Genomic DNA, 12964 nt, shown 5'->3' on the forward strand with positions numbered 1-12964 from the left:
TCATTTGCCTTGACAGGACAGCAACATTAACTTTTGTAGCGCGAACATTCTTTCTGTATAAATGTTATGATACATATTACACCAAAACAGAGAGACCAGTATTTGAGATTATTCGAGCTTAACGAAAATAGTGTTTTGACTGTTTGTAGACAAGGATGCCATAATACTTTCTACCTCGCCATATACTAATTATAAATAAATAAATTAAAAAAAAAAAAACACGAGTGTATAAGCCATGTCCAAATAAGAGAGTTGCATTATCAATACCGCAAACAAGAAAATAGTCAAACACCCATCTTCGTTCTGGATAGTACAAAATAAGCTCCAACAAAGACATGTATGACCAAGCTAAAGATGGTCATGAGAACCACAAGGAACAAGTTCCTACGCCAAGCTTAAAAAACTCGTGGCAGAACAACCCCGTATTAGTTTAGGACAATCGGATTTTTCTTAATGTATCTGAAATAGCTAGCAAAACATAAATTTTGTAGGAAGAACAGAATAGATTATGCCAAAAAAATGGAGATGAACAAGGACAAATAAATGAATTCAAAATAGTTCCAACGAAATCATCGGTGGTAAATCCACGGTTCAGCATGCACAGCCACCGCTTTGTTCAGTCTCTGTTACAGCCTCAGGGATGCCTTGGAAATATCTGCACAAAACACACGATTAATTACCAAAACGATGGTCTCGGGAACCAAGCATATATGTTATAATATCTATTCTTAATTAAAAAAGTCATTTTCTATTGGCCTTGTCTTCTTAATAGGTCATTTCTTCACAAGTTGTTTACCTAAGAACGATTTCAATGTTCTTGTTCGAAGAAAATTCAGTAAAGTTCCACTTACATATCTTGCTCATTCTCGTTGGCTAGAGCAGTCTTTGCGATGCACAAGAATGCATCATCGACATTGTAATCTTCTTTCGCTGATGTTTCAAAGTACGGTACGTTTCCTTTTGAAGCACACCAATCCTTTGCTTTCTTTTCAGAGACCTATTACAAAATATACACATATATATATTGAGGTGGTATATGGGTGGGGTTTAACGAAGAAAGAACTAAATGTGTATTTCTCTTACCACTCTGCTATTACCACCATCAATATCAATCTTGTTTCCAAGCAATATGAAGGGAAATCCCACAGGGTCTTGAGGGTTGGCCTGAAAGATGAAATAAATGGTAACAAAAGAATTAGCATTAAGACATGACCCCAAACGCTATCAGGAATTTGGATATGGGGAAAAGAAAAATCCCAAAATGTAGCCTCAAAAGAAAGAGACCCAATATCAGAAAACTAATAACAGATGATACAGCTGTTGAAAAAAAAAAGGGGGAAGAAGAAAATGGCTTCTGTGAATAAAGGCAAAAAAAAAAAAAAAAAATCATTAAATCTTCCTGCTGAACCTGACAGTCAGAGACGAATAATGAAATTCCATAGAAGAATTATTCCCTGAAAGGTTCATTCACTCCTATCATAAATGACCTCAATCCACAAGGATAAGGATTGACTACGTCCAATTTTCAATGCAAGAGATAATGACCAAACTCATCCAAAAGTTAAGTACTTCACCACAAAGGACCACAATGAAACGAAACGAAACCGCCGATAATCAAACTACAAAATACCTGCTTGAGAAATTCCTCGTGCCAGTTGTCGAGAGTGTCAAAGGACCTCATCACATTAACGTCGTAAACAAGGACACAACAATCTGCTCCTCTGTAAAACGCGACCCCGAGGCTTTGGAATCGTTCTTGCCCGGCGGTGTCCCATATCTAAATCGATTCATTTCAATTTCAAAACCAGAACCGATCAATAAAGACGAAAAAAACCAAATCCGCGTTACAATCGACTCGAAATCGACTAATCAAAAACCAAAGAAATACCATTTAAGTACAAAACCCACTTGCAGAGTGACGAGCCTGTCATCAATCTGGAGCTCCTTTGTCACGAAATCCGCGCCTATGGTAGCCTTGTATTGCTGACTAAACCTCTTATGCACATATCTAACAGACTAGTTTAAGACTCACAAACACGAGTTTTTTTTTTTTTTTTGTTCTTTTCTATTTATATAAATAAAGTCAATTCTGGGATTTAAACAATAAATGAGACAAACGAAAAAACAATGAAAATCAAAATTCTGAAGCAGATCGTTATAAAACAGTTCCAAGGATACTGGTTCATCAACGACGTCTTGCCAACCCTGACATTATTTAATAAAACCGAATCAAACACCACAGGAAAAAAAATAAAAAATAAAAAAACTCGAGCCTTTTCTCCTTGCTAATTTCCAATAATGTGTCGTAGAAACGCATACATTACAACAATTTTCCGTAAAATTATAGTCAAAATTTTAGAGTGAAAAATAAATGCCCTAAGATGAGAAAGTACTTACCCGCTATCGCCGAGGACGATGACCTTGAGCAAGGTTCGGCGACGAGCGGCCATGGCGGGCTGAAAAACGAATCGCGACGAAGAGGAGAAAAGGAACAATGTGATCGATTTGTTGATGTGATATTTTTTCCGATGTAAAGTACCAAAAAAAAGGCAATAAATTGGTTATAGAAAGATGTTTGATTGGCTACTTTTTTTTTTTTTTTTTTTTTTAATATGAAGCACTCGACAGTTTTTTTTTTCTCGAAAATAATTCTTTTTTTGAAGGCAGAGGAAATAATTTAAATAAAGAAAATTCAGACAAAATAATTATTTTTTTTATTACATAAATAATGATCATTATTATAAAGTAATTATTGCATTAAAAAAAGTGCGCGGATATTTGTAGACATCCAGTTTTTTTTTGTTGGCTGTGAAACGGAATTTTACTAAAAAAATAAACCTTTCGGAAATTTTATTTTTTAAGGGTCAGAAAATTATATTCTGGTTTGTAAATTTTTTTTAGTCAGTGTTTAACTGCTTTTAATTTTGTATTCTGATTTTTTAACATTTTTTTAAATACATTGAGTAAAAACAAAATAATTGACGGTGTCATCTTATTTATTAGTTGTAAGAACGGCGGGGAGTAATTTTATACATCAACTTGTTGAAATTTTAGATTATAGAAATTGAAATTCAACATTGGACATGTTAGGCATGATCATAGAAATACTATTTTTATAAATAAAATATATATATATATATATATATATATATATATATATCACTCTTTAGATCATTTACATCATCTAGCATACACACGATCAAACAAACAAACAAACATATTAGATATTGAACCATAAATTACAAAAATGACCTTTAAACTCTTACAATAACAGGAGGAAAAAAAAATACAGTTATGGGATTCAAAGTCACACTCTCAAAAACTCTACACATGTGGTAATGCCAATTAAATTAGACACTGTGTATCTTTAGAAAGACTTGAATAAATCTTGAAATTTTTAGCTCTATATGGAGGCATAAAGCCAATCGTCGGATTGTGTCCGAGAATATTATTATTATAAATGTGCAAATGCGAGGATATAGATGATAACTCTTTCCTCTTTTGAGAAGTAGTATAAGCTTAAAACATTTCAAAAATATTTTTGCATATAAGTTAAATGATATTGCAAAAGTTAAATCATTGTTAACATTTATCTAAAAATTATATCTCAATATCTCAAGGTAGCAATACGTCATTACGAGAAAGTGCTGCATCATTCCCTTCATCACTATCTCAACACTAAAACAAACTCAACCAAGAGAAACACTTAACTACGCCACAATGTGTCCATATCAACCATTTTGTGAAGAATCGGTTCAGCTTGACATAATTCGGGCAAAAGATAAAAACACTAAGGGCTTTTTTTTTCTTTTTTTTTTTTTTTGTGAAAAGCTCGAAGCATTCTATTAGAAATTGGGTAAAATACCCGCAAATACAGAGTTAGAATCTCTTGACACAAGGTACAACAATGACCTAAATTAATTAAGATCTAACTCTCTAAATGCAGTTCATCGTCCATAATGTGCACACTCTCGTGATGAAGAAGAACAAGAGGCACAAGATACTTCGAATACATGTCCGGCTCTTTTGATAAATCTTTCGAAGGTAGTGGAGAGATCCAACCAATCGCGGTACGTCGATCATAGTGAAGAAAATTCTTCAGTCTATATAGACAAATATCTAAAAGAAATTTCCTAACAGAACGGTGGACGACGGACTTCTCCAATGTAAATTAAAACAAACATAATTCTAAAACCACAAATAGTACTTTAAACTAATGACAAGAAGATAATGTAAAAGAAAGGAGATAACACCACAAGATTGGTTTTTCAACAAGCCGCATCCAGAGATCCACTTCAAGAAACCGCAAAAGAGCGAGGTTGATGAAATAGGGGAAGCGAGGCTCGACGACGGCGAAGGTGAAAGGGCGAGGAGTCACGAGAAATGGAGAAAAGTCGCAAAAGGGAGCGACAGAGGTAATCGACCTCGGCGGCTTCCGGGAAGACCCAAATATGATCTCGACGAATCGGTTGGAGATCAGTCTCCCTCACCGCAACAGAGCAAGGACGGCGCGAATGAAGAGATGAAGCCGGGCTGTGGCGAAGCATATTGCAAAACAAAAGACACAACAATCAGAATAACTGAAACACATAACAACAGATCTAAATGCTTCCTCCCCCTAGGTCAAATGCTCCATCAAAGACGAAGAGTTGGCCACCTAGGGGGAGCGGCGGCTAAGAGAGGAAACCCTAGACTGGGTTTAGTCTGAGAGAGTCGTTTTCTTCTCGAATATTGTAATAAAAAATAGAATATAACACTAAAGGCTGTTTGTTAGTTCATTCAAAGTGTTTTTGTTTTCACTTTTTTATAATTGTAGTCTAATAATTTTTTGCAGTTTTTTAAATAACTGTTTGGTAGATATTTTAGTTTTTTTTATTCAATTTTTTATAATTGTAGTGTAATAATACACAGAAGAATTAGGCGTCAAGATATATATTAATTGAAAGGTTTTGCTACGAATATCATTGTTGTAACTTTTGTTTTGATGATTGGTCACAAAGTCACCGAAAAATACCACGTTTGTCGTCGGAGTCGGAACAACAACTGCCAGATTTTAATATTTAATTTTGGCTGTGGAAACGGATCTACTCAACGAGAGGATCACAATTTAATTTACGGTTTGCGAAACGAGGTCGCCGTTGTTGAGATATTAGAGTTTAAAGTTTTCTCATCAAAGTTGAAAAGCTTGAGTTTTTCGACGAACGAAAATAAATTCGATAGTTGAAAGTGAGGAAGATAGAATGATGTTGAGAGGAGAGAATGGGATGTCAAGATGAGATAGTACCAAATAAAAAAAAATTAAAAGTTGAGTGAAAAAATTGAAATACACCTAAAAATTGTTTTTTGATTTCCTTCATTAAATTGAAAACTTTTTGAGTTGTATTATAACAGTTACCAAACAAACACTGAATTAATTTTTTTTATTTTACTATTTTAGTTAGAAAAGTTAAAAACAATTTTGAAGTTAACAAATAAACAAGCCATAAAGTTTTCGCTCAAGAAGATTCGACTCACAACATTTTTTTAGTTTATATATGAGACTGTTACATATCCAACTTCCCTTCCATACGCAACATTATATGTTGGCAAAGATGCTTTTCCAATAACTTCGTCAACACTCTAGTCAACTATCACCACAATCATCTACAAATTCACAACATTCATCGTCTTCTACAATCTAGTCAACTATCACAACAATCACCCCCTTTTTTAGGTTTTAAATTGATGGAAATAACATGAAGAAACTTTACTAATTTTGTAACGCATAGCATTTGAGCTTCGTACCATCTTCGTCTTCATTGTTTCTTCCGAAGCCGCCTATAATAGATTTGGATATGGAATGTGTTATTGATGAACGTCACATGTACGCTTGGCGCTCAAAATGCTAGAGGCAATCACAATGAGTAAAAGTGGTAAATCAAGTTGATTTGCGACTAGATCAAGTGCAAGTTTTTTACCATCACGATATGTTCGATTAGATTACTTTATAAATGTAACCGTGAACTTTAGTACTAACTTAATTTAAATAAAAAGGCAAAATAATTGGTTACTAGTGTAAGAAGTAATGAAAAAAGAAATAGACAAAATAATAAAATAAGAAAGGGGTGAAGGGAGATGATAATAATAATAATAATAAATTGTCATTCTTTTTATACATGTCATCTCATGTTTAGATATTTTAAACCAATTATTTGTTTAGATATTTTTTGTCAATTGGGATATTATTTGTTCGTTTATTTACTTTTGGTGCATGTATGTTGGCGTTGGATTCCAAGAAGTAGCAATTATACAATCTCTTAGCTTGTTTTAAGATTCTAACCAATGTTTTATTTTATTAAAAAAATAGTTCATCAGACCGGAGTAATTAAATCAACTAAATTTACTTAAAACTTTCAAAATATTGACTATTTACTTAAAATTTACAAAACGTTAATTAATTAGAGATTTCTCTAGTTTTAATCGGTTAATTTGCTAATTATTTATAATTTATTTTTTTAATAAAATGAAACTTTATCTATTTTTTATAAATAAAAAGGGGTTATTGAACTACTAGCGAGTCTAGATGTCTTCATAACTAAATGTGCTTAAATTGTTGGGGTCCACTTATCCAGAATTATTGAATAGGAAATTCACAAAAGAAAAAAGAAATAGAAAAGATTGCTTTGTTGTTATAATGGTAGTTGAATGTCAGGCTGCCATTGCAGGGTATGTGAGCAGGAGGAGACGAAGCCATAAATCAATATTAAGGGGCATATTATGAAAAAACAAAAAACAAACAAACAAGTTCACATGAGTAAATTTATAAATTTTTATGATAAAAACAGAAAGTAAAAATTTATGAAAGATTAATGAGCGAAAAGTGAATTTTTTTTAGGGGGGACTAAAACCCCCTTTGGACTGGTTGTGAATTTTCCCTTGATGGTGAGGACGAGCGTGTCCACAAGCTGAAGGATCGGTGGTAAAAAAGTGAAACAAAATTACATGCATAGTAATTGTAATAAGAAAAATAGACAATTTAATTTATATTATTGGTACACTTTGATATAGTTTTACTTTAAAAAAAAGTGCTTTTATATTTTACTTTAAAAAAAAAACTGTTTTTTTCAAAAGCAGACAAATGTTTGGTAAATTGTTAGTGTTTGGTAAAATAAACATGATTATAAAAAAAATACCAAAATATACATTTTTAAAAAATTAAATAGTAATTGTTAAGTTAGTGATTCATATATATATATACTAATTGTAATTTCAAAATTAAACAAAAGTGGACAACCAAAATTTATTCTATTTTTTAATATAAAATTTTCTAATTATTGACAAATATTTAAATTACGGATTTGTCGTTCCTACTAAACTTGTATCAATATCATCTCTTAAGTTATCCATACTACTCGTATAAGTCTAAAACTCTTCATCTTGATCTTCACTTCGTACTATTTCTATTATATACGCAGATAATTTTTCTCAATTGTAGTTGCTGTTTATTTTGTGGAGTACATTCGCCAGAGAATGAGTATGATATTTATACACTTAATTATGTAAATGCATATATTTATTGTTGAAATTATATATTTTCTTATAGATATTTGTTAGAGTAATTATAGGAGATAGTTTAAGTAATGTAACCCGGTATATGTTGTGATCGATTATGGATGTGCGACTCAGTAATTGAAAAGATACATTTTTGTTTGAGAAATTTGTTAGATAAATTGTAGCAGATAGTTTAACTATTTATGACTAGGAATATTTTGTGAATGGAAGTGCGACTCGTTAAAAATACAAATGCGTGTATTTTAGTTTTTTTGGTATATCAATTTCTGAATTATTGGACGAGGATATAATAGTAATTGTATAAAAAAAATGCTTTTACAAAAGCTACAATTTGTTGCTTTTTCCAAGTTACGTTCAATTTTCAAAAGTGTTTTTAAACTTTTATTAAAAACTGTTTTACGAAACAGTTTGAAACGGTTAAACTTCTAGGAAAAGTTAAAATCGAGGTTAATAAGTTTTATCAAACAAATCCATTATATAGGTGAATTTTTTGAGTGAAAATTTCATATGATAATAAGTTATCTCAAAAGAAAACGTGCGTAATTGTTTTATATTCAAAATAATTTATGTGTAGCGAAGTATCAATTTTACCTAAATTTAATCGTTTTTTTTTTTTTAATATTATGCCGTTGTTATCAGTTTTACTTTTATATACAATATTTATGTTTACAATCTCATAATCGTGTGTTGCTACACATTTAATAATGTGTGTACAATTCAACAAATGTATACTACTTTGTAGATGTATAATAAATATTAATAATTGTATGTTGGTTACATGTATAGTGGTTACATGTATACTTGATACTTAAAACAGAATAGTGAAAATATATAATATATACCGAAAGGTGTTATAAATCGTCCTAAATATTTGAAAAACAACATTGCAATATGTTTTAAAATCATCGTTAAAGGCAGCCTAAAAAAACCATTAGTTATGTAATTTTCTCATGTTTCGAAGGTCCACTACAAGTTAATTTGGCCAATATGTGGTGTCTGCTGATTGGGAAATGATTTTTGTCCCGATTCACGAGTGGGGAACGATCCACTCGTGAGTTGACACGTGGCCACTAACTGCCACGTGTCAACTCACGAGTGGATCGTTCCCACTCGTGAATCGGGACAAATAGCATAACTCCTGCTGATTTGATTAAAAAAATGTCACGTCAATATACATCTTCATATAAATATGTCAAATCTTTTTAGTTATTTTATAAAAACATAATAATTGTAAATATTCGTTAATAATTGTAAATAACCAACAGAATAGTAAAATCATATCATATTCGTCCATTTTTGCAATTTCTCGACGACAACGAAACAACCGGGTCTTTTCGTTTCACTATAGAAGACGACCATTTTCGGCGAAAATCGGCGACTTTCGGCTTTGTCAGGGACTTTTGGACAAGCTCAGGCCGATTTCCACAAAATATATATCGACGGCGATTGGAGAAAATCATCGAGTTTTAAGAAACAAAAAAACTCTGTAAAAATGGTTTTACATATGGGTTGTGAAAGAAGAAGAAGAAGAATAGTGAGGTAGATGAGGAGAGAGAGAGACACGCGTGGGCTTCATTTTTTCAAAAGCTCTGACAGTAAAAATCTTCCCCATTCACTAGGACAAAAAACGTCATCCGGTGCGACGATTGTCGCACCAAATACCTCATATGTCGCACCTAATAGTTTATTAGGTGCGACTCTAAAAGTCCGTCGCTAATACCATTAGGTGCGACATGTCGCACATAATAGTCATACTTTTAGGTGCGACATTGTCGCACCTAATGCCCAAACTATTTTCCTACCAAATTTATAAAAATTGGCGGGTTTACGTGAAACCGAAGATATTTGAGGGAAGAAAGAAATCTGCTATAATAGACAAAGCAGATTTCTTTCTTCCCTCAAATGTCTTCGGTTTCACGTAAACATCGAATTTTTTATTCCAAAACTTCAGACTTGAAATATTTGACTTACCAAAAAAAAAATGACCCACAAAAGAATGACCTTAAAAACATTAATTAATAATGGCAATAATACATGTATGAAATTCATACAAACAGTAATTTATTTGAAAGAAGTCTGGCCCAATTGTTAATATATATATATATATATATATATATATATATATATATATATATATATAATAAGCTATTAGGGCATTGTAGCGAAATAGACAAAATGAAACTATAAAATTTGTTTTTAGCCTATGTTTCACAACTTTTAGGGAAATAGCCAACATGATTATGTGACAATAATTAAGGTCTTATTTACCCTTATTTATTAATAAAATTCGTCATTTTCTCTCTCCTATTTTTTTCCTACACTTTTTTTTACATAAAAACTTCAAAAAACCATATATATCTCATATGAACTCGAAATTGAGTGATTCCAAATCCTACGGATTCGTGACGCCGAGATCTTCAAAAATAGATCCATTGTGTTTGATGAAAAATAATGCTTAATACCATAGATGTAGAAAAATCTACCTTAAATATGGAAATAACTGAAATTTTTTGAAATTATAAAAAAAAAATGGAAATATAAATATGATGCATTAAAAAAAAAATTTATCAAACACAATGGGTCTATTTTTGAAGATCTCAACGCCATGAATTTGTAGGATTTGAAATCACTCAATTTCGAGTTCGTATGAGAAAGATACAAATTTTTGAAGTTTTGATGCAAAAAAAATTATTTGAAAAAAATAGGAGAGAGAAAGTGACGAATTTATTAATAAATAAGGGCAAATAAGACCTTAATTATTGTCACATAAGCCATTTGGTTATATCCCTAAAAATTGTTAAACATAGGCTAGATCCAAAATCACATGTTTAAAGTGGCCTAATTAATTACAAATCTCTATTAGTAATAACATATATTACATACATATAAATCGACCAATTTAATGGTTCTAGATTTTTAGTTTACAACATATATTACATACATTATATAATTAATATTATTATTATTATATAAAACATAATTTATAAATTATTATATTATTTTTAAAATTGAACCATACATAACAAAATATTTTTTAATATATTACAAATAACAAAATACACTATATAAATAAATTAAATTAAAATTGTAAAATACGTATATGTATATATTTTTAATATATTCTACAACATTATGATCATTCGGTTTTCTATCGAAAACGTCATTTGAAAACGATATTTCATTTGCCTGTTTTCACATTTTTTCTTTTCGGTTTTCCGTCGGCGTGTCGATTTTCCATTAATCAAGAGTATTGAAACGGCATCGAAAATGACATTTTAAACTTTGGTATAAACTGAAGCAAAAACAAGTCCCACATGGGAAAGCACAATGTACTTCTTACTAATAGAACACCTATAAATAGCGTAAGTTAGTATCTTCCTGTCACATTAGAAACTAGGTTGATTGTTACTTAGTAATGGTGCTTTTAGCTTTTTACACAATTTGTAAGCGTTTTTATGTTTGGTAAAACAAATTTTTCTAAAAGGTATTGGTTATGTTTGGCTTATATTAAGTTTAAGGGTTTGATGAAATTGTTTTTTTTTAAGTTGAAAAATGTTTTTGAATGTTTTAACTAAAAAGTTAAAAGCTACAATTTGAGGCTTTTTTGTATGTAGATATAATAATAAGAGCGGAAAATAACGTAATTAGAAAAGCACTTGATAAAACCGACTATGATCAAAAGAACAATTAAACACGCACAAGACCAATAAAAAAAATGCATGCTTGTGTGGTACCTAGGATAGCCTAGTGGTAATTCCACACCACCTCATGTGTGGATGTCGTGGGTTCAATCCTCACTGCAGCAAAGCTGCCTTAAAAAAAATGCTTGAAAATTAAAACGCTTGATAATAAAACGGAACAACTAAAGCCTATTGATCATCGCATAAGATGTAGGTAAAGATGCCAAAGCATCCAAATAATGTCGGGCATGAAGACGATAATGACCGCGTTCTCACCTTTCCAATCAACATTGAAGATGATGTAAGCACGAGCCGGCGATAGACACTGCAAAAAGCAGTGCTGCCGATCCGCCGGCCACGTCTAAAATCGTCCCCGCCACGCCCAGACCCTCCAAGAAGCCAACGCATGAGAGAACAAACTAGACCATCCACACCACCGCCGCTGAGACTACCACAAGTACGAACACGGGTTCCATCGCTAACAATCTCATCACCCCACTTTTGTCTTTAGCACCGTCGAGTTCTTCTTTGCGGCGAAGTAGAGACGTTGCACAATCAACCCCAGAAACCTCTCCGCGAGACACACCGCGGCGACTCCGACGGCGGCTTCTAAGAGCATGGCCGCCACGCTCTGCCACGTGAGGTCGAGCTTGGGCTAGTGGTCGGCCGAGAAGGCCATGAGAGATGTAAGGAGGAACCAAACCGCCCAAATATAGTGGCCACCACGACTATGGTTAGGTTTATTGGGTATATGAACCATTCCAGTGTTTTCTGAGTGATGATGTCATCTAGATTATTCTAGAGACGAGCCCAGACGCAGCCGATCAGAAGCACCACCGCACACAGCGCAGCTGCTTCGCTCGCCACTTCCAACAGCCTTACTTCCAACATCTTTTTTTTTTACAATAATATTACTTAGTTGCCTTCTCTCTCCTGCTCGGAGAAAAAAAAACCCCTCTCCAGAAGCAGAAAAGTATCAGTGTTTGAGCCGCCGCCGTCCCCTCCGGGGCCCGGACGCCGCTGCTGCGGCAAGCTCCGACCTGGGGGGGAGCCCATCGAGCTCTCTTTTCCTCCAAGCTTTTGTTTATTTTTCTCCTTCTCTTTGAACTTTTTCAGATCTGTTTCAATCCTCCAGATCCAGCCAACGGGTTGTTCCGGCAGCCTCTCCGAGGTGCGCATCTCCGCTATTCGTCATCGTCTGGGTTTGCTCCTCGCAGCTTCGCAGCCCCTCTCCGCCGTTCTTCTCGGGATGTGGGTGTTGGGTGGCCGTTCGTCGTTCTCCGGCGACGAAAGCTTCGCTCCGCCGCTTGTCTCGGGTTTCCGGCTGGGGGTGTCTCGTCGCGGTTTTGGGGCTTGTCTCTCGGAGATGCGCTCCGCCGATCTGGGTGTTGGTTTTGGTTTGCTGTTTGTTTCATATTTGGTTTTATTTAGTTTTTGTTGGAACTTTGTTTTAGTAGGTAATATTATGTTTTGGTTTGGAGTTGGGTTAGCCATCGTCCAACTTTCCGCTCGGGAAACTCTGTTAGACTTTTTTCTATGCAGGCAGAAGATTTGTCTTCTTCATGGTCGATGGACCACGGTTGGTCGGATCTTTCCACCATCCATTCAGGGATATTTGAAAGAGCTTGATATTTGCTCTATTCGCATTGTGCTTTCTATGCACAAACTGGACTTTTATTTGTATTTGGCGTTGACGTTAGCGTTAGCGGTTGATCGGCTCCGATCGAGGTTCC

The 12964-nt window shown here is 33.6% G+C and overlaps 1 protein-coding gene across 1 annotated transcript; it reads right to left on the reverse strand.

Annotated features, from left to right (window-relative positions):
• Positions 1–229: 229 nt before the first annotated feature.
• Positions 230–2573, reverse strand: LOC149391290 (ras-related protein Rab7). Its single transcript, XM_089620358.1, has 7 exons — positions 2398–2573; positions 2179–2205; positions 1909–2008; positions 1631–1777; positions 1084–1164; positions 852–997; positions 230–655 (listed from the first exon to the last, which is right to left on the reverse strand). The coding sequence occupies exons 1-7, from the start codon at positions 2448–2450 to the stop codon at positions 592–594; spliced, it is 618 nt and encodes a 205-aa protein (XP_089476484.1). The 5' UTR covers positions 2451–2573; the 3' UTR covers positions 230–591.
• Between the last annotated feature and the right edge of the window lie 10391 nt (positions 2574–12964).

This window comes from Urtica dioica, chromosome 7 (genome assembly GCF_054948205.1).
Source record: "Urtica dioica subsp. dioica isolate 48M chromosome 7, U.dioica_male_clone48M_v1_H2, whole genome shotgun sequence".
NCBI lineage: Eukaryota > Viridiplantae > Streptophyta > Magnoliopsida > Rosales > Urticaceae > Urtica > Urtica dioica.